Below are 18,537 nucleotides of genomic sequence, written 5' to 3'. Positions count from 1 at the left end.
TAGCCTGCACACTTTCACGAAACGTTATCAGGTGCATACCTATGCTTCGGCAGATGCCAGTCTAGGTAGGCGAGTCCTTCAGGCGGCGGTTGCCCACCTGTAAGAGGGAGCCGTTTCGGCTCTATTTATCGAGGTATTCTTTTACCCACCCAGGGACTGCTTTTGGACGTCCCAATTGTCTGGGTCTCCCAATGGAGCGACAAAGAAGAAGGGAATTTTGTTTACTTACCGTAAATTCCTTTTCTTCTAGCTCCAATTGGGAGACCCAGCACCCGCCCCTGTTCCCTTCGGGCTTGTTGTTCAATTGTTTCTTTGGTTTCAGTTCTCCGAACATCCTTCGGATTGAATTTACCTTAGACCAATTTATAAGTTTCCTCCTTCCTGCTCTTGCACCAAAACTGAGGAGCCCGTGAGGCACGGGAGGGTGTATAGGCAGAGGGGAGGGGTTACACTTTTGAGTGTAATACTTTGTGTGGCCTCCGGAGGCAGAAGCTATACACCCAATTGTCTGGGTCTCCCAATTGGAGCTAGAAGAAAAGGAATTTACGGTAAGTAAACAAAATTCCCTTCTTTGTTCCTATAGCAACCACTGATAGTTGCTATTAATAGCCTGTAGCTCCCACCTCCATTCAGTTTAATAGAGGCAGGATTTTTGGTGAGTAAGTGTAAAGCACAGGGTTAAATTTTCCTGCCCAAACATAGTCTGTGACGTTCCCTGAGTCACATGGGGTGTCTGTGCAAAATTTCGTGATTGTAAATGTGACGGTGTGGATTCCTTTAGCGGACACACACACACTCACACTCACACTCAGCTTTATATATTAGATTTTATACACTTGTAGCAAAGGGATTGAATGAAAAAATGTCAGTGATTGACTTGTGCCCCAATCCTTTTGTTCTTAGTGTGAACGTGTTTATTTAGGTAATGTTACATGTACTTATGCTGCATGTTACAGTTGTGTTATATTTTGCTATATCTTTTATTAGTGTATTTGCACTCCGGTTTGGCTTTGCAGTGTCGGTCAGGATGGATTCAATTACCCTGATGTATTGGAGCTGACGTTAAGAACTCCCTGGGATATAATCTCATTCCCCGGATGCGGGTCTTATGACACACTCCCCTGTTTTTCCTTTTGAAGTGAATGCTCCATCCGAGGATCTGGAAGTGCTCATTGTCCACGTGATCCGCTGCATTATTTATGACAATGAAATGGTTCTAGAAGTGCATTAGGACCTCAAATGAAAAGACGTGTCATTATATGGAGAGGGTTTCACGTCTACTTCCAACGTTTAAAATATTTACAATGTCTGTCCGGGGAATTCAGTTATTGCTTTTTGGGTTAATTAAAAGTTTTCATGTTTTCCTTTTAGGGCTGATGAAGGCACGGGAAACTTTAAGGTAAATGTGTTCATATGAATCTAATATTTATGTAACTGCAACTTTTAATATTTATTTTTTGTATAATATATTTGCCAGACACTTCTAAACTGGCCATACCCTTAAAGGGGTTGTTTCTTGTATGGCATATGGGCATCCTAAGGGAGGGTCCTGGCCACACGTTACCTGGTCGGCCATTGCCAGCCATTGTCTGATCTCTCAGCAAATCCATCTGAGCTCTGAAGGGAGTATCATAGGCGAAAAGAGAGAGCCTGATGTTCAGACCGCAGAGCTGATGCGTAGAGATCGGGGAATTGGAGTAAGCGACCACAAAGAATGATGGCAGATCAGAATAAATAGATGAAAGTGCCTAGTAGTAATGGCACTATTTTTTGGATTATATACTTTGAAAGAAGCAATTTGAAAACCAAAGCTGATTTCTCTGTGCAACATCTAGTAGTCACCCCCCATCATGTTCACGCTCCTTCTACTGTACCTTGGGATCGTCTTTCCATCTCCTTGATATCCTCATGAAACCTTTCTCCTTCCTCTTCGCTAACAGCACCAAGGTTTTCAGGAAAGTAGTCCAAATGGAAAAGTAAAAAATGAAACTTCAAATTCATCAGACAACTCAAGGCTTTCAAACTTTTCAGCATGTTCTCCATGATGGACTTCAATTTTGGATCTTGGTTGTTACATAGAGATGTCTTCATTACGTCTTTAAAAGAATCCCAAGCCCTTTTCTCATCAGCTTTAATTTTGTTTCAAAAACATCGTCCTTCATGAGTTTCCAAATTTCTGGACCTACAAAAATGCCTTCCTTCAGTTTTGCATTGGACAGTCCCAGGTATTTGGTACACAGGTACTTAAAGAGAACCTGTCACCAGATTTGGTGACTATAAGCTGTGGCCACCACCACTGGGCTCTTATATTCAGCATTCTAACATGCTGTATATAAGAGCCCAGGCCGCTGTGTAGAATGTAAAAATGACTTTATAATACTTGCCTAAATGGTCGGTACGGTTCAGATGGGCGTCTCCGTTCTCCAGGCGCGGCGCCTCCTCTTTCGGCCATCTTTGTCCTTCTGAAGCCGGGGTGCACGACACGTCCTGTGTCATGCACACTCGCCAGCATTGAGGTCCTGCGCAGGCGCACTTTGATCTGCCCTGAGCAAAGTATTGTACTGCGCTTGGATCGGACCTCAATGCCGATGCATGTGCATGACGTTGGACGCTTCGTGCACCCCAGCTTCAGAAGGAGGACAAGGATGGCCCAAAGAGAAGGCGCCGCACCCGGAGAACGGACAAATCCCTCCAACCAGTCTGCACCGAACCGACCGTTCAGGTAAGTATTATAAAGTCATTTTTACGTTCTACAGAGCGGCCTGGGCTCTTATATTCAGCATGTTAGAATGTTGTATAAAAGAGCCCACTGATGGTTGCCGCAGCTTAGAGTCACCAAATCTGGTGACAGGTTCCCTTTAAAGTCTCTCCTTGTTTCGGTAGAGCTTTCACAAACTGCTTTATCAGTCCAGGGTTAATGTGGAGTGATGGCTGGAGAACTTTAGTGGGATCGACTAAACTTTCCCAACTATGTTCTCCAGTCCAGGTTGTAAAGATGTTCTCGTTGGCCAACTTTTTTGTCTCCAGTGATGAGTCCATCCCGGCTGTCCCATTCACACAAAAAGCATGGGTACTTCTGGGTACTTCGTGTATCCTCCTCGCTATCCAGTGAGCAAATAGAGAACTTTCAGATCACCACATATTGACCATCCTTGATCCTAGTAGTTAAGTTTCTTGAGAATAAAGTCTAAACTCTCAATGCTTTCCTTCAAGTGCACAGAATGCCCTACAGGCACTGAGGCATACTCTCTGCCATCATGCAGTAGCAGCTTTCACACTTTTTTAATGAATCAATAAATAGTCTCCACTCGCTCACATTGTACGCAATGTTAGATTTTTCCATCAGCCCAGGAACATCACTGCAATACACTAGAGGACAATCTTGGGAAAAGTATGGAAGGAATTCTTTTTTAAATTCTATTCTTTTGGAAGCCTATGGAGTCAGTATTTTGTGAAAAAACTGTACGCATTTTAATTTTTCAATATTTTTTACTAAGATCAGCAATTTAAAAGTACTGTATTTTTCAGATTATATATTATTTTTCAGGGCTGTCTGTGGTGGCGGCCGGGGGGCTGTCTGTGGTGGCGGCCGGGGGGGCTGTCTGTGCGGGCGGCCGGGGGGGCTGTCTGTGCGGGCGGCCGGGGGGGCTGTCTGTGCGGGCGGCCGGGGGGGGCTGTCTGTGCAGGCGGCCGGGGGGGCTGTCTGTGCGGGCGGCCGGGGGGGCTGTCTGTGCGGGCGGCCGGGGGGGCTGTCTGTGCGGGCGGCCGGGGGGGCTGTCTGTGCGGGCGGCCGGGGGGGGCTGTCTGTGCGGGCGGCCGGGGGGGCTGTCTGTGCAGGCGGCCGGGGTGAAGGTGACCAACTGGCTGTGCGGACTGCAGCGGCTGTGCGGTGGGTGTCCCAGATGGTCTGTCCGCGGTCCGGGCTTCAAATGATGGCGCCTGGAGTCGGCGCGCGCACAGATGGAGTTCTTGGATGAGATCAGCCTATGATGAAAGGAACACCATTCCTACTGTAAAGCACGGAGGTGGATCGCTGATGATGGGGGGGATGTGTGAGCTACAAAGGCACAGGAAACTTGGTCAAAGTTGAAGGAAAGATGAATGCAGCACATTATCAACAAATACTGGAGGCAAATTTGCACTCAGCAGCCCAGAAGCTGCGCATGGGACGTTCCAACATGACAACGATCCAAACTACAAGTCCAATTCGACCTGTCATTGCCTACAGCGGAACAAAGTGAAGGTTCTGGAGTGGCCATCTGAGTCTCCTGACCTCAGTATCATTGAGCCACTTTGAGGAGAACTCATGCGCACAATTCATGCAAGAAAGCCCTGGAATTTACAGGAACTGAAGGCTTTTTTGCAAAGAATGGGCAGCTTTTCCAGCTGAGAAAATAAAGAGCCTCATCCACAGCTACCAGAAAAGACTTCAAGCTGTCATTGGTGTTAGAGGAGGCAATACACTTTATTAAGAACTGGGTTATGTGAACCTTTTGATCAGGGTCATTTTGATGTTTTTGGTTGTCATTATGACTTTAAAAAGAGAAAGCTCAGTAGTTTGACAATTAATGGTTTCTCCCCCCACATATAATAATAATAATAATATTATTATTATTATTATTAATAAGTTTTATTTCTATAGCGCCAACATATTCCACATACTAACCATGAGAGGAAAAGCAGTTTTTGTGTTATCATTAATATTCTCTGAAAAAAGGCCAAGAAAGCAAAAAATCTGACTGGGTATGTAAACTTTTGAGCAAAACCGTAAGTGTCCAGGCCGTGCTGTATAACATAAAAAAACTGCTTTTATTATACTCCCCTGCGGGGCAGTCCAGTCTGATGAGCGTCGCTGGTCTCGGGCCGATGCCTCCTATCTTTTTGCGATCGCCGTCCTCTTTCCTTCCTTCCGCGTCCTACGCCATCCACACAGAGGCCTCCATTGTGCCAGGGAAAATAACAGATGAAAGGCACAATGCAGTGTTTATTGTATAGATACTAGTTATTTTATTGGAAATTCAAGTATTTAGAGCAGATGTCAGGAACGCCTACACGTTGTCATATCGCTATTTGGTAAATTTGCTATTAATAGTTCTGTATGTGAACGTCCGGCTGCCTGAGAATTCACGGGTGAGGAGATGTTACGGATTCGTGCTTTTCTTCTCTGTTTTCTATGAGAAACCCATGAAGGTTGGGTTTGTTCTTTGTTATTTTGCTGCGCACAGTAGAGTGACGATGGAGGTAAAGCGGATGCGGAGCTCTGCAGTCTCTGCTGGAGCCCTGGCACTGACTAACCACTGCAGCGACTGGACTGTGCTCATAAATGATTAATATCTATTTTCTTAGTCACGCTAAGAAGCTCTGAACTTTCACAAAACCTCGCTGGAGGAGCAGAGCTGTCATATTCTCATAGTGAAGAAGCGGCATTAATGTGACAAGCCAAGTTGTATCATTGGAAGGGATGATTCACTGTCATTTATTGTCCTCTGGCTGAATGGACTTCTCATGACCCCGGCTTTAATTTTACACCCCAGCTGGGCTTTCTTTAGATTGCGGAGTATTTGGTGGACAGCTATTCCTCCTAACACCTCCTTGTCATACTCAGGCCTGCGTGCCCAGCTCAGCGAGCCATACATGTGATGTCAATGGGAAGAGGGGGCAGCACGCAGCTGTCAGATAGCTCTGGTCATGACTTATCTCCAGTGATAACAAAGGATCGGCCATGCTGGAATACAACACACCAACCCATGAATTACTTGACATTTGCCATAAGGAGATTGTTGGGTTACCCTCAACTGATCCTGCTGAAATCGGTGGCAATGGCCGACGTTCATCAAAAGTATTCAACCACCCTTAAAGGGGATCTGTCAGCAGGTTTTTGCTATCTCGTCGGAGAGCAGCATAATGTAGGCCAGGGGTCCCCCGACCTGTGGTTCAGGATGCACATGTGGCTCGTAGACCCTTGAGTTGTGGCTCGGAGCTGTCTGCCAGCTAGGTGTAGAAGCCCCAGGTCTAGCAAACTGCTATGAAGATGGTGACTTTTGTAGGTAGCCCCACATAAAAGAGCAGATCAGAATGGAGGGAAGGTAAGAACCCCCTGGATCTTGGTATACTGCATAGGTCTTATTTCTGTGGAAAAGCTTTGGCAGTCATTATACCTATACTGGGGACTCTGGATCTCACTAGTATGAGAGGTGGGAGGTAAATGTGGTTAGTGACCCTCTCTCAGAGCTGAATGTGGCTCTTAAGGTGAGAACGGTTGGGGACCTCTGATGTAGGCAAAGAGATCCTGGATCCAACGATTTATCACTTAGATTACTATGTGCAATCATTCTGACACAATCCAGAATATTTAGATTTAGCCATGTAGCAGAACTGAGAGAGCTTCCCCACCCACATCAGGCTCTCACTAGACATTGTACATTTGACAGTGAGGTGTCATTCACAGGAGGGGGCGTACTGGACTGCCTTGCTCCTGACTTTCTAGTCCTGCAATAATAATGGTCCTGCTGTTTAAACAAACAGCAAATAAACAACAGATTATCCCTGAAGTCTATGTTTTAACCCATGCAGCATACTGTCTTCAGCTTACATAGCAAAACCCTGCTGACATATTAAAGGGTTTGAACAAAGTATGGAAGTTATCCCCTATCCGTGGTACAGGTGATTATTTCCTGATTGCTGGAGATATAACTAGTGAGACTCCCACTAATCCTGAGAAAGGGGCAAAAGAAATTAAACTTGCACCCCACTGCCCCTTTTATTCTCCACGAAATTACAGGAGATAGCAGAGTTAGCAATGTCCGGTTAAATCCGGCGATTTCAAGGGAGAGTGAATGAAGAGACGATGCCCATAATCAACCTCTACTCTTTTTAGACAGGACCCTGGAAAGCCCTGTTCTATAGATTAGTAGTTGGACCCCTAGCCTATCTATAAGTGATAACTTATTTATTTTGTCCAAAAGCTTTAGAGGATAAGGAGCCCGGAGAACCAACCTCTACTCACAGGAATCCCCTCCAGATCTTCTGATTTGTAGGTCTGGCCTAATCAGTTGGTGGCAGGACATTAGTCCCTTGGCCACAACACTATTCCGTGTTTGCTTGTTTGGAATCCTGCTAATGGATTTGCTCATCTACAGTTAAGCCCTCGTTTTTAGATGTCTATGTTTCCCCCATGTGTTCTGCACTTTTCACAGTTAGAACATGTAGCCGTTATAGTTTATGGGCATGTTCACATTTCAGTTTCCGCTTGCGCCAAGACTAAAAATCTCGAGCTTTCAGAATGTTGTGCCATCTACATCGGCGCTAATATAATGGTCACTGTCTTTTATTACTGTTTTAGCCTTTGGAGAAAAAATTTGTACGGGTCTCAGGAGAAGCGACTATAGGACATGTTGAGAAATTCCTAAGAAGGAAGATGGAATTGAATGCAACTTGTCAGGTGAGTGACCGATACTGGAGAAGTTCTGGGAGCCGCAATGTGGAGATTTGATTTTAGATCTAGTGAACTTGCTTTATTTAGTGGAAGGATATTACTATGGAAGAGGAAACAAAAACTTTGATTTTTTTTTTCTTACAAGAGTCTAGAAACAGAAAACGTTTGTGGAAACTTCCATTAGCCACACATTTTATACATCATTTGTAATTTAATGAATAGCTACACTTTTGACCTTCTTTTTTAGACCCATTAATTACTTACAAATAGGTAGAGGTCCTGATACTCACCCCCCCCCCTACTTTCACATTGATCGCTGAGAAGTGCGCAGGTGGGGAGGCTCTGCGACAAGCTGCAAACTTCTCATCAAACTGTGGGTAAAAATCTAGGGCTTAGTGGCAGCTCTGGGCTGTTATTAACCCCTCATTACCCCGATTGCCACTGCATTTGGGCAATCGGGAAGAGCCAGGTAAAGCGCCGAACTTGTTGCATCTAATGGATGCAACAATCTGAGGCAGCTACAGCCTGCTATTTTTAGGCTGGAGGAGTGGTCTAATAACCATAGGACTCCCCAGTCTGAGAATACCAGCCCCAGCTGTTGGGCTTTATCATGACTGGGTATTAAAATCTGAGTGGACCGAACGCAGTTTTTTTAAATTATTTAAATTTAAAAAAAAACCACATGCGGTTCCTTTTATTTTGATACACAGCCAAGATAAACGCAGGGCTGGGGCTGCAGCCTGTAGCCATGGGCTTTATATGTGCTGGGTATCATAATATGGGGGGTACCCTACGCCAGTTTTATTTATTTTTAGACCTATTTCCTCAGCTTCTCCCGGCTGTCGGAGCTCAGATTATCTCCGTCCGTGACGGAGCCGCTTCATCCCCGATTCCGGCTACCCTCATCCCCGACCCGGGCTCCCCGCTCGCACTAACACCGGTACCTTTCGGTCGTCCCTGTCGGTGTCAGTCTTCCCCCACCCACCCACTGAAGATGTCCGGCTGGCAGGATTACGTGGACATGTTGATGGCCGATGGCAGCTGCCAGGAGGCCGCCATTGTCGGGTACGTGGACGCCAAATACGTCTGGGCAACAACCCCCGGAGGCTTCTTCCAGACAAATAGATGTTCTGATAGGGAAGGACAGAGAAGGATTCTTCACTAATGGTCTAACTGTTGGAGGAAAGAAATGCTTGGTGATCAGAGACAGCCTGTATATTCAAAATGATTACACAATAGACATCAGGACAAAAAGTCAAGGTGGAGAACCAACATACAACATTGCTGTAGGCAGAGCTGTCAGAGTTTTGGTCTTTGCAATGGGGAAAGAAGGAGTCCACGGAGACGGCTTGAATAAGAAGGCGTTTGCAATGGCAAAATTTTTGAGCGATATGGGATTTTAGCTGTTAGGCCAACTTATATTCTAGGGGGAAAATAAAAAACATCGCTACTAAACTTTCCTGTCTGAACAAAGCATCCTTTCATTTGGAAATTTTATTAGCAATAACCGGTGTGATGGGGGATGAACCTGTGTCTCCTTGATATTGACCTGCAAACAACAGGGTCTGTGATTGGTTGCAGTCAGACTCGCCCCCAGCCTCTCTAATAGCGTCTGCCTGCAACCAATCATAGACACCAGGATGGCCGGTGGGCGGGAAAAGCAGGGAAAGTAGTGAATATGCAATGAGATAATAAGTGGCATTGGAAGGGAGTACACCGCGCACGCTCCTACCCCCCTATCCCTTCCACCACCATTTTTAATCGCCGGATTCTTGTCACCATAGTCTTATATGGGAACCGGATTCCGGACTGGAACCGGATTTTAAAAAAAATTAACAGGAACCCGCCAGTCCCGGTTATCTGCGAATCCGCTCTGATCTATTCAGGATCTCTTTGCCTACATCATGCTGCTCTCAGATGAGGTAGCAAAAACCTGCTGACAGATTCCCTTTGAATACATGTAACACAAAAACCAGATCTTAATAATAGGTCATTTGTCACGACACATTCCCTTTAAAGTGAACCTGTCCTGTATTTATCTATTATAAACTGATTCAGAAACCCCTCCACTTCCAAAATGTGTAAATCAGGCACTTGACGGCGTCCGTCCGTGTGATGCTGTATGCTAATTGAGCGGAGCCTTCAGCTGCAGCAGATGCTCTGTATTCGGCGGGGGGCCGTCTGTCTGGTGACAGGTTTTCTTTAATTGTGTCACCTTTAATTGTGCGTGTTGGGTCAGCTGGAAGGATCAGCCAACTTCTGTCCTGCAGTAATGAATGTGAGGCATAATCCTCTTATCGTATTTCCTCTGTGCCTGCGCTCATAATTTATAACTGACGTACAATCATTTACAGTCTCCGGATGATCACTAGCCGGAATTATGCTCAGAAGAAAACCTATGGTGTCGTCTGTAGAAAATCTCAATCAACTTTTCCAAATGCCAAAACCACCAACAATTTTTATTTTTTCCCAAGAATTCTCGGTCAGGCCTTCTTCTTTTTTGCATTTTTATCCACTTATATTTTATTAGGGTATTCATGACTGTGGCTTCATTATTATGTCTATGATTGGGGGCATAATTAGAGTCATAGGGGCTCGAGGGCAAGTTTTGGAACTCCTCCACCACCCTTACAACCTCCAGGGTTTTCCTTTGATGCGTGGGCCCCTGGGAGTCTACTAAGTTCTGTAAGAAAGTATGTATTCCCCCTCGCCTCAAAAACCCCCAAAAACATATAAACCACACAGAGTTTGCAAATAATGCCACTATACAAGTAGTGTTACAGAACAGATCCCATTATACTAACACCAATACTACCAGCAATACATCTACAAAAGGAAAAAATAATACTGCTATACCAAGACGACATAATACCTCCACATGTATGGGAACCAGACCAACAGTGATATACGTGAAATATTTTCGGACTGGACTTGTAACTGTGGGAGTGTGGCTTAGGCCTCTTTCACACATCAGTTTTTTTTGCATCAGTCACAATCCGTCTTGTGACTGATGTCACGGATCCGTCGTAGATTGTGGTAAAACTGATGCGACGAATCCAGTAAAAAAAACGGATCCATCGTATCATATATATATATATATATATATATATATATATATAATTTTTTTTTTTTTTTTAACATGGCATTTGCCATTGAAAACCTATATGAACCCATCCAGAGAGAGAGCGCGAAACACAAGAGAAACGCAAGGCCATCCGTTGCTAATACAACTCAATGAAAAAAAAACAGATCCAGCGCTGGTTCCGTTTTTTTTTTACAAAACGACGGATTGCGACTGATTGTAAAAAACAGATGTGTGAAAGAGTCCTTATTGGTGGATTTGCTCACAGAGTGCCACAGCAACCGCCCAATATATATATAATTAGTGCACGTTCAAACGGAGCAACACCATCCTTTTAATCATTCTGGTGACACTGGTGAAAATAAGTTTTTCATACACTGCAGATTTTGCAAGTTTTCCCACCTACAAAGAATGGAGAGGTCTGTAATTTTTATTGTAGGTACACTTGAACTGTGGCAGACAGAATAAAAAAAAATCCAGAAAATCCCATTGTATGATTTTTAAATAACAAATCTGCATTTTATTACATGAAATAAGTATTTGATACAATAGTAAAACAGAACTTAATATTTGGTACAGAAACCTTTTGTTTGAAATTACAGAGGTCGGCCGTTCCTGCAGTTCTTGACCAGGTTTGCACACACTCCTCCATACAGATCTTCTCCAAATCTTTCAGGTTTCGGGGCTGTCACTGGCAACATTGAGTTTCAGCTCCCTCCAAAGATTTTCTATTGGGTTCAGGTTTGGAAACTGGCTACACCACTGCAAAACCTTGAAATGCTTCTTATGGAGCCACTCCTTAGTTGCCCTGGCTGTGTGTTTCAGGTCATTGTCGTGCAAGAAAACCCAGCTATGACCCATCTTCAATGTTCTTACTGAGGGAAGGAGGTTGTTGGCCAAAATTTAGCAATACGTAACCCTCATCCATCCTTAATATGGTGCAGTCTCCCTGCCCTCTTTGCAGAACAACACCTCCATAGTATGATGTTTCCACACTCATGCTTCATGGTTGGGATACTATTCTTGGGGTTGTACTTTTTTCTTCTTCCTCCAAACACGGCGAGTGGAGCTGATACCAAAATGTTCTATTTTAGTCTCATCTGACCACATGACTTTCTCCCATGCCTCCTCTGGCTCATCCATAGGGTCATTGGCAAACTTCAAATGGACCTGGACATGTGCTGGCATGAACAGGGGGACAACGCGTGCCCTGCAGGTTTTTAATACATGATGGCGTAGTGTGTTGAGAACGTTAATCTTTGAGACTGTGGCCCCCAGCTTTTTTCAGGTCATTGACCAGGTCTTCCCATGTAGCTCTAGGCTGATTCATGACCTTTCCCAGAATCATCCTTACCCCATGAGGCAAAATATTGCATGGAGCCACAGAAAAAGTAAGTTTACCAGCCGTCTTGTGTTTCTTCAATTTTCTAATACTTGTGCCAACAGTTGTTGCCTTCTCACCAAGCTGCTTGCCTATTGTCCTGTAGCCCATCCCAGCCTTGTGCAGGTCTACAATTTTTTTGTCCCTGGTGTCCTTAAACAGCTCTTTGGTCTTGGTCACGGTGGAGAGGTTGGAGTGTGATTGATTGTGTGGACAGGGATCTTTTATGCAGGTAATAAGTTCACACAAGTGCAACTAATACAGGTAATGAGTGCAGAGTAGGAGCTTCTTAAATTGAAAATAACAGGACTGTGAGAGCCAGAATTCTTGCTGGTTGGCAGGTGATCAAATACTTATTTCATGCAATAGAATGCAAATTAATTATTTAAAGATCATATAATGTGATTTTTCTGGATTTTTTTTATTCTGTCACAATTGACGTCTACCTACAATAAAAATTACAGACATCTCCATTCTTTGTAGGTGGGAAAACTTGCAAAATCGGCCGTCTATCAAATACTTACCCCACTGTATCTATTCCTTATGTCACAAGAGAAAGTAGTTTTTACTTAAAGAGGACCCGTCACCAAGAATATCCTCTTTGCTTTCATGAAATGTCATTACTCCAATCTCCATCTCTTCCCACCTCCACAAAACAAAAATGCCTAAATTTGACTCATTACAAAAATGGGGGGAAAAAATTGCAGAAATTCTGCATTAGGCTTTTTTTGAGATGGGTTTATGAAAACATGGGTCAATCAGTGACTATAAATGGCTCGGCTCAGATGCTGGTTTTTGGACCGTCACCATGTGGAGAGAACACACATTTTCATTAACACATGGGATTACAATTCTTCCGTTGCATACACAGACTACACAAGCACCGAAAACAGCTCACACCCGACTAGACGGGCAGATCTGGTAGGAGGATGCCAGCATGCCGGATGTTTTTGTTTCCCCTTTTCCCCGCGATGTCACAACACAAGCTCCTATTACGAGACCTGATTAGAAGAGCCCTGTCTACACCTTTTTAATACAACAGTCATCAACGCAAATTCATAAGCCATAAGGGTTAAATTCATGCAAAAAATCTGCCTCCTCTATCTATATGGGGTTGTTTTAACAGCAAACACAGATTTCTGCAGGTTCCATTCAGATGAATGAGCTAAATCTGCCGGGTGCCACTGTCACTTTCCCTACAGCCCCTCGGTTCCATCCTCGGGGAGAGGTTATTGCATCCGCGCTTTATTCCATAGGTGGTTATAGTGTATTGCAATATTCCTTTAAAAACTAAATGTAAAAAAAATTGTATTCGGTTGTTTAATTTCACACTTAGATCCGTGACTGTCATCTTGTGAGGTTGACGTACTGATGCATCTGCTGCTGTGATCAATTACAAACGTTGCAAAACCTCAAGGCGGTTTCCCCCCCAGTGTGCAGCCGGCATAACTACAGCATAATGTATAGTGTGTGCACTGCCTACGGGGTCTGTTTATGCTGCGGAGGGAGGTGGTGCGTCCTCCAGAGACGTCACACTTTCGATATTCCTTTGTCTTGATGTTCGGATCCTCCACATATCACTACCATACACAACGACAGCTGCCATGATGAAATGTTTAGTGTTGAGCGAGTAGTTGACTATTCGTACTTGCTATGCTATTAGCGAGTACTGTCCGCTACTCGCATATTTGTTACGAGTAGTGAGCGCAATGTAAGTAAATGGGAAATACTCGCTAAGTAGCGTACTTTTCATGCGAGTAGCAAATAGTACGGATTTCTGGTTACTCGCTACTTAGTGAGTATTTCCCAGTGACTTAACTCGTAACGAATATGCGAGTAGTGGACAGTACTCACTAACAGCATAGCGAGAACGAATAGTTAACTACCGTATTTTTCGGACTATAAGACGCACTGGACTATAAGACGCACCCTTGTTTTAGAGCAGGAAAAAATAGAAAAAAAATAAAATTAAAGTTAAAGAATGTGGTCATGACACTCTGTTATTTTATTGCTGACAGTGTTACTGAGGTAATAATATCCCCAAACTCTGTCCTCATATCCTCCATTCTGGGTACCTTCCAGGTATATATGGCCCCCATCGTGGAATATGTATGTTCCCCATCATTATATGTGTGATCCTCCAATCGTGTGTGTGTGTGTGTGTGTGTGTGTATATATAGGTATATAGTGTGTGTGTGTGTGTGTATATATAGGTATATAGTGTGTGTGTGTGTGTGTATAGTTATATAGTGTGTGTGTGTGTGTGTAGTTATATAGTGTGTGTGTGTGTGTGTGTGTGTGTGTATATATAGGTATATAGTGTGTGTGTGTGTGTGTGTATATATAGGTATATAGTGTGTGTGTGTGTGTGTGTATAGTTATATAGTGTGTGTGTGTGTAGTTATATAGTGTGTGTGTGTGTGTGTGTGTGTGTGTGTGTGTATATATAGGTATATAGTGTGTGTGTGTGTGTGTGTGTGTGTATATATAGGTATATAGTGTGTGTGTGTGTGTGTGTATAGTTATATAGTGTGTGTGTGTGTGTAGTTATATAGTGTGTGTGTGTGTGTGTGTGTGTGTAAATATATATATGATCCAACCCCATCCAGGTGTACAGTAATGCCTTTATACTATATTATTTATTGCCTTACTTTTACAGATATGCTGCTCACCATGCTTCAGTTTGATCCTGGCATTACAAACAGTCTCCCATCTCTCAAGGACCTGCAGTGATGTAATGAAGAGGCGGGCACTGTGCTGTTCTGTGCTGCTCTGGCCCACCCCTCTGCATTACATCACTGTAGGTCCTTGTCAGCTACGGGAGACTGTTTCTAGGGCAGAGGAAGGATCAAAGTGAAAGTATTTGAGCCCTCAGCACAGAGACTGCGACTGTGCTGTGATGGTATGCCGTGCTCTGGTCCGGACACTGCAGTGATCTGCACATCCTCCGGGCGAGACATGACTGCAGCCGCACCCTGCTCCTACCTCCTAAACAGTGGACACAGTCTCCCCAGCAGCTGCAGGAAGCCGGCGGCTGGAGAACCCACGTGTGACCGCTGTTTACATTAAACAAGTATTCATTAGCTGCTCCTCACCCCCGCTGACTGCAGAGAGAGGTGGGCGGGGAGCAGCTAATGAATATTCGTTTACTTTAAGCAGCGGGCACACGTGGATTCTCCAGCCGCCGGCTTCCTGCAGCAGCGACCCTCCCTGCCTCCTGTGATCCCACTGCATAGCGCTGACTCCCCACAGCTCCCTACCCCTCAGCTTCAGACCATAAGACGCACCCCACACTTTCCTCCCAAATTCGGAGGAAAAAAAGTGCGTCTTATGGTCCGAAAAATACGGTACTCGCTCAAAACTAGTTTTAATCATGAGTTCCAGAGCCGCTCATCCTGTGTATGACCATAGTGGTCTGTACAGGTACACTCCGCCGAGACCGCCGCTCCTCACACCTACCCCTAGCCGCCCTCTATGTTGTAGGACAGACAGATAATTGTGCACAATGTACCAGTAGTGATCTGGTTTGTGACTAAGAGTTCAGCTTTTTGTTTTTTGACAGGTGGACATTATATGTGCGGATCACCTCCTGGAACATTACCAGACCTTAAGGGAAATCCTTGGTGAAATTGGAAAAAGGGCTCTTCAGGTATCGTATACCTGTGTGTATCCAGTACCAAACAATGGTCTTACCATGTTAGGCTACTGTTACTTCTTCAGCTACAAAGAAAGAAAAGCTATTGTTTTTTTGTGTTTGTTTGCATGGGGAGGGAGAGGTAGAGAAAAGCACAAGAGTTTGGCGTAAAAAATTGACAAGGACTCGAAATTTGCACCAAAAATTGGAAATAGAGGACTGTTTGTAGTGTGTTCAGTATTTTCCTGTTGTCTAGTAGCCATCGTACATGGCATTTTTTTATTCAGCTTTGCTTTTCATTTTAAGCCAAAGTCATGAATGGAGGAATTGAAATGTTGGATTGACTTTTAACATGTATTTTTTTTTTTAAAAAAAAAAAAGACTGCTCACCCTAAAATACTGGTGCAGGATTTTGTTGTTTTTTTTTTTTCCTGTGCATTTACGGTGCTGTCCAGGACTGTTTGGGGTCGGACACTGAACAGCCAGGTCTGATATGGAGCAGCACAGCGCCATACACTGTGTAGTGGTCATTCCTGGACATTACAGTTCGGCTCCTATTCACTTCAATAGAGCTACGCTGCAGTACCCAGGGATGACCACTGCTCAGTGTGTGGTGCTGTGTACACCTGTCCTCTACAAACTGCAGATCAGTGAAGGTGGTGGGTGTCAGACCCCCACCGATCTGATATCAATGACCAAGTACATGTAATAACACTAAAGAATTCTAACGAATCATTTGTAATCTTAAAAATTGTTGAATACCTTGGGGGGGGAGGGGATATTCCTTTGCATGACCATATATATATAGATAGATAGAGATATATATGTGTGTATGTATGTATGTGTATATGTGTGTATATATATACAGTTAGGTCCAGAAATATTTGGACAGTGACACAAGTTTTGTTATTTTAGCTGTTTACAAAAACATGTTCAGAAATACAATTATATATATAATATGGGCTGAAAGTGCACACTCCCAGCTGCAATATGAGAGTTTTCACATCCAAATCGGAGAAAGGGTTTAGGAATCATAGCTCTGTAATGCATAGCCTCCTCTTTTTCAAGGGACCAAAAGTAATTGGACAAGGGACTCTAAGGGCTGCAATTAACTCTGAAGGCGTTTCCCTCGTTAACATGTAATCAATGAAGTAGTTAAAAGGTCTGGGGTTGATTACAGGTGTGTGGTTTTGCATTTGGAAGCTGTTGCTGTGACCAGACAACATGCGGTCTAAGGAACTCTCAATTGAGGTGAAGCAGAACATCCTGAGGCTGAAAAAAAAGAAAAAATCCATCAGAGAGATAGCAGACATGCTTGGAGTAGCAAAATCAACAGTCGGGTACATTCTGAGAAAAAAGGAATTGACTGGTGAGCTTGGGAACTCAAAAAGGCCTGGGCGTCCACGGATGACAACAGTGGTGGATGATCGCCGCATACTTTCTTTGGTGAAGAAGAACCCGTTCACAACATCAACTGAAGTCCAGAACACTCTCAGTGAAGTAGGTGTATCTGTCTCTAAGTCAACAGTAAAGAGAAGACTCCATGAAAGTAAATACAAAGGGTTCACATCTAGATGCAAACCATTCTTCAATTCCAAAAATAGACAGGCCAGAGTTACATTTGCTGAAAAACACCTCATGAAGCCAGCTCAGTTCTGGAAAAGTATTCTATGGACAGATGAGACAAAGATCAACCTGTACCAGAATGATGGGAAGAAAAAGTTTGGAGAAGAAAGGGAACGGCACATGATCCAAGGCACACCACATCCTCTGTAAAACATGGTGGAGGCAACGTGATGGCATGGGCATGCATGGCTTTCAATGGCACTGGGTCACTTGTGTTTATTGATGACATAACAGCAGACAAGAGTAGCCGGATGAATTCTGAAGTGTACCGGGATATACTTTCAGCCCAGATTCAGCCAAATGCCACAAAGTTGATCGGACGGCGCTTCATAGTACAGATGGACAATGACCCCAAGCATACAGCCAAAGCTACCCAGGAGTTCATGAGTGCAAAAAAGTGGAACATTCTGCAATGGCCAAGTCAATCACCAGATCTTAACCCAATTGAGCATGCATTTCACTTGCTCAAATCCAGACTTAAGACGGAAAGACCCACAAACAAGCAAGACCTGAAGGCTGCGGCTGTAAAGGCCTGGCAAAGCATTAAGAAGGAGGAAACCCAGCGTTTGGTGATGTCCATGGGTTCCAGACTTAAGGCAGTGATTGCCTCCAAAGGATTCGCAACAAAATATTGAAAATACAAATATTTTGTTTGGGTTTGGTTTATTTGTCCAATTACTTTTGACCTCCTAAAATGTGGAGTGTTTGTAAAGAAATGTGTACAATTCCTACAATTTCTATCAGATATTTTTGTTCAAACCTTCAAATTAAACGTTACAATCTGCACTTGAATTCTGTTGTAGAGGTTTCATTTCAAATCCAATGTGGTGGCATGCAGAGCCCAACTCGCGAAAATTGTGTCACTGTCCAAATATTTCTGGACCTAACTGTGTATATGTATATGTATATGTGTATATATATATATATATATATATATATATATATATATATATATATATATATATATATATATATATATATATATATATATATTATATAGTGTGTGTGTGTGTGTGTGTGTGGTTTTTTTTGTTTTTTTTCTGCAAACATGAATGCCGCAGGGTTGGAAATGTCGTCATTCTTTTTTTTTTTATTTTGATTCATTGAGACCTGTGTGAATAATGTCCAAAATGTGTGCAACTCCACCGCACATCTCCATCCACACTGTGAATCGTGTGGCTGCGGCGAGCTGCGGAGGCACACATCAATTCTAGCTGACAGCTTTAGTGCAGACATGGTCTTTCCCAGCACATTGCTTCTATGTAATTGCCCAGTGCGGCTAATTGTGAAATTTCACTGTCTGCTGAATGTGTTCACTATAAAAATCTTATTTGTATTGATTTTAGCCATTAGAAATTCAGCATATTGATGGTAAGAAG

At 43.6% G+C, this 18,537-nt stretch overlaps 1 protein-coding gene and 1 pseudogene across 1 annotated transcript in view; both read left to right on the top strand.

Moving 5' to 3' along the window:
- The window catches only part of PCGF6 (polycomb group ring finger 6), an 81,495-nt gene that overhangs the window by 39,645 nt on the left and 23,313 nt on the right, over positions 1 to 18,537 (top strand). Inside the window, exons 7-9 of the mRNA XM_075352319.1 lie at positions 1,372 to 1,399; positions 7,343 to 7,441; positions 15,461 to 15,547. Coding sequence (XP_075208434.1) covers positions 1,372 to 1,399; positions 7,343 to 7,441; positions 15,461 to 15,547 — 214 coding nt within the window. The remainder of the gene's footprint in view (positions 1 to 1,371; positions 1,400 to 7,342; positions 7,442 to 15,460; positions 15,548 to 18,537) is intronic.
- Positions 8,427 to 8,856, top strand: LOC142313317 (profilin-2 pseudogene; annotated as a pseudogene).

The sequence above is a fragment of the Anomaloglossus baeobatrachus genome, chromosome 5 (assembly GCF_048569485.1).
Source record: "Anomaloglossus baeobatrachus isolate aAnoBae1 chromosome 5, aAnoBae1.hap1, whole genome shotgun sequence".
Taxonomy (NCBI): domain Eukaryota; kingdom Metazoa; phylum Chordata; class Amphibia; order Anura; family Aromobatidae; genus Anomaloglossus; species Anomaloglossus baeobatrachus.
Note: the sequence above shows the minus strand (reverse complement) of the source record. Positions and strands in the feature narration are given on the sequence as shown.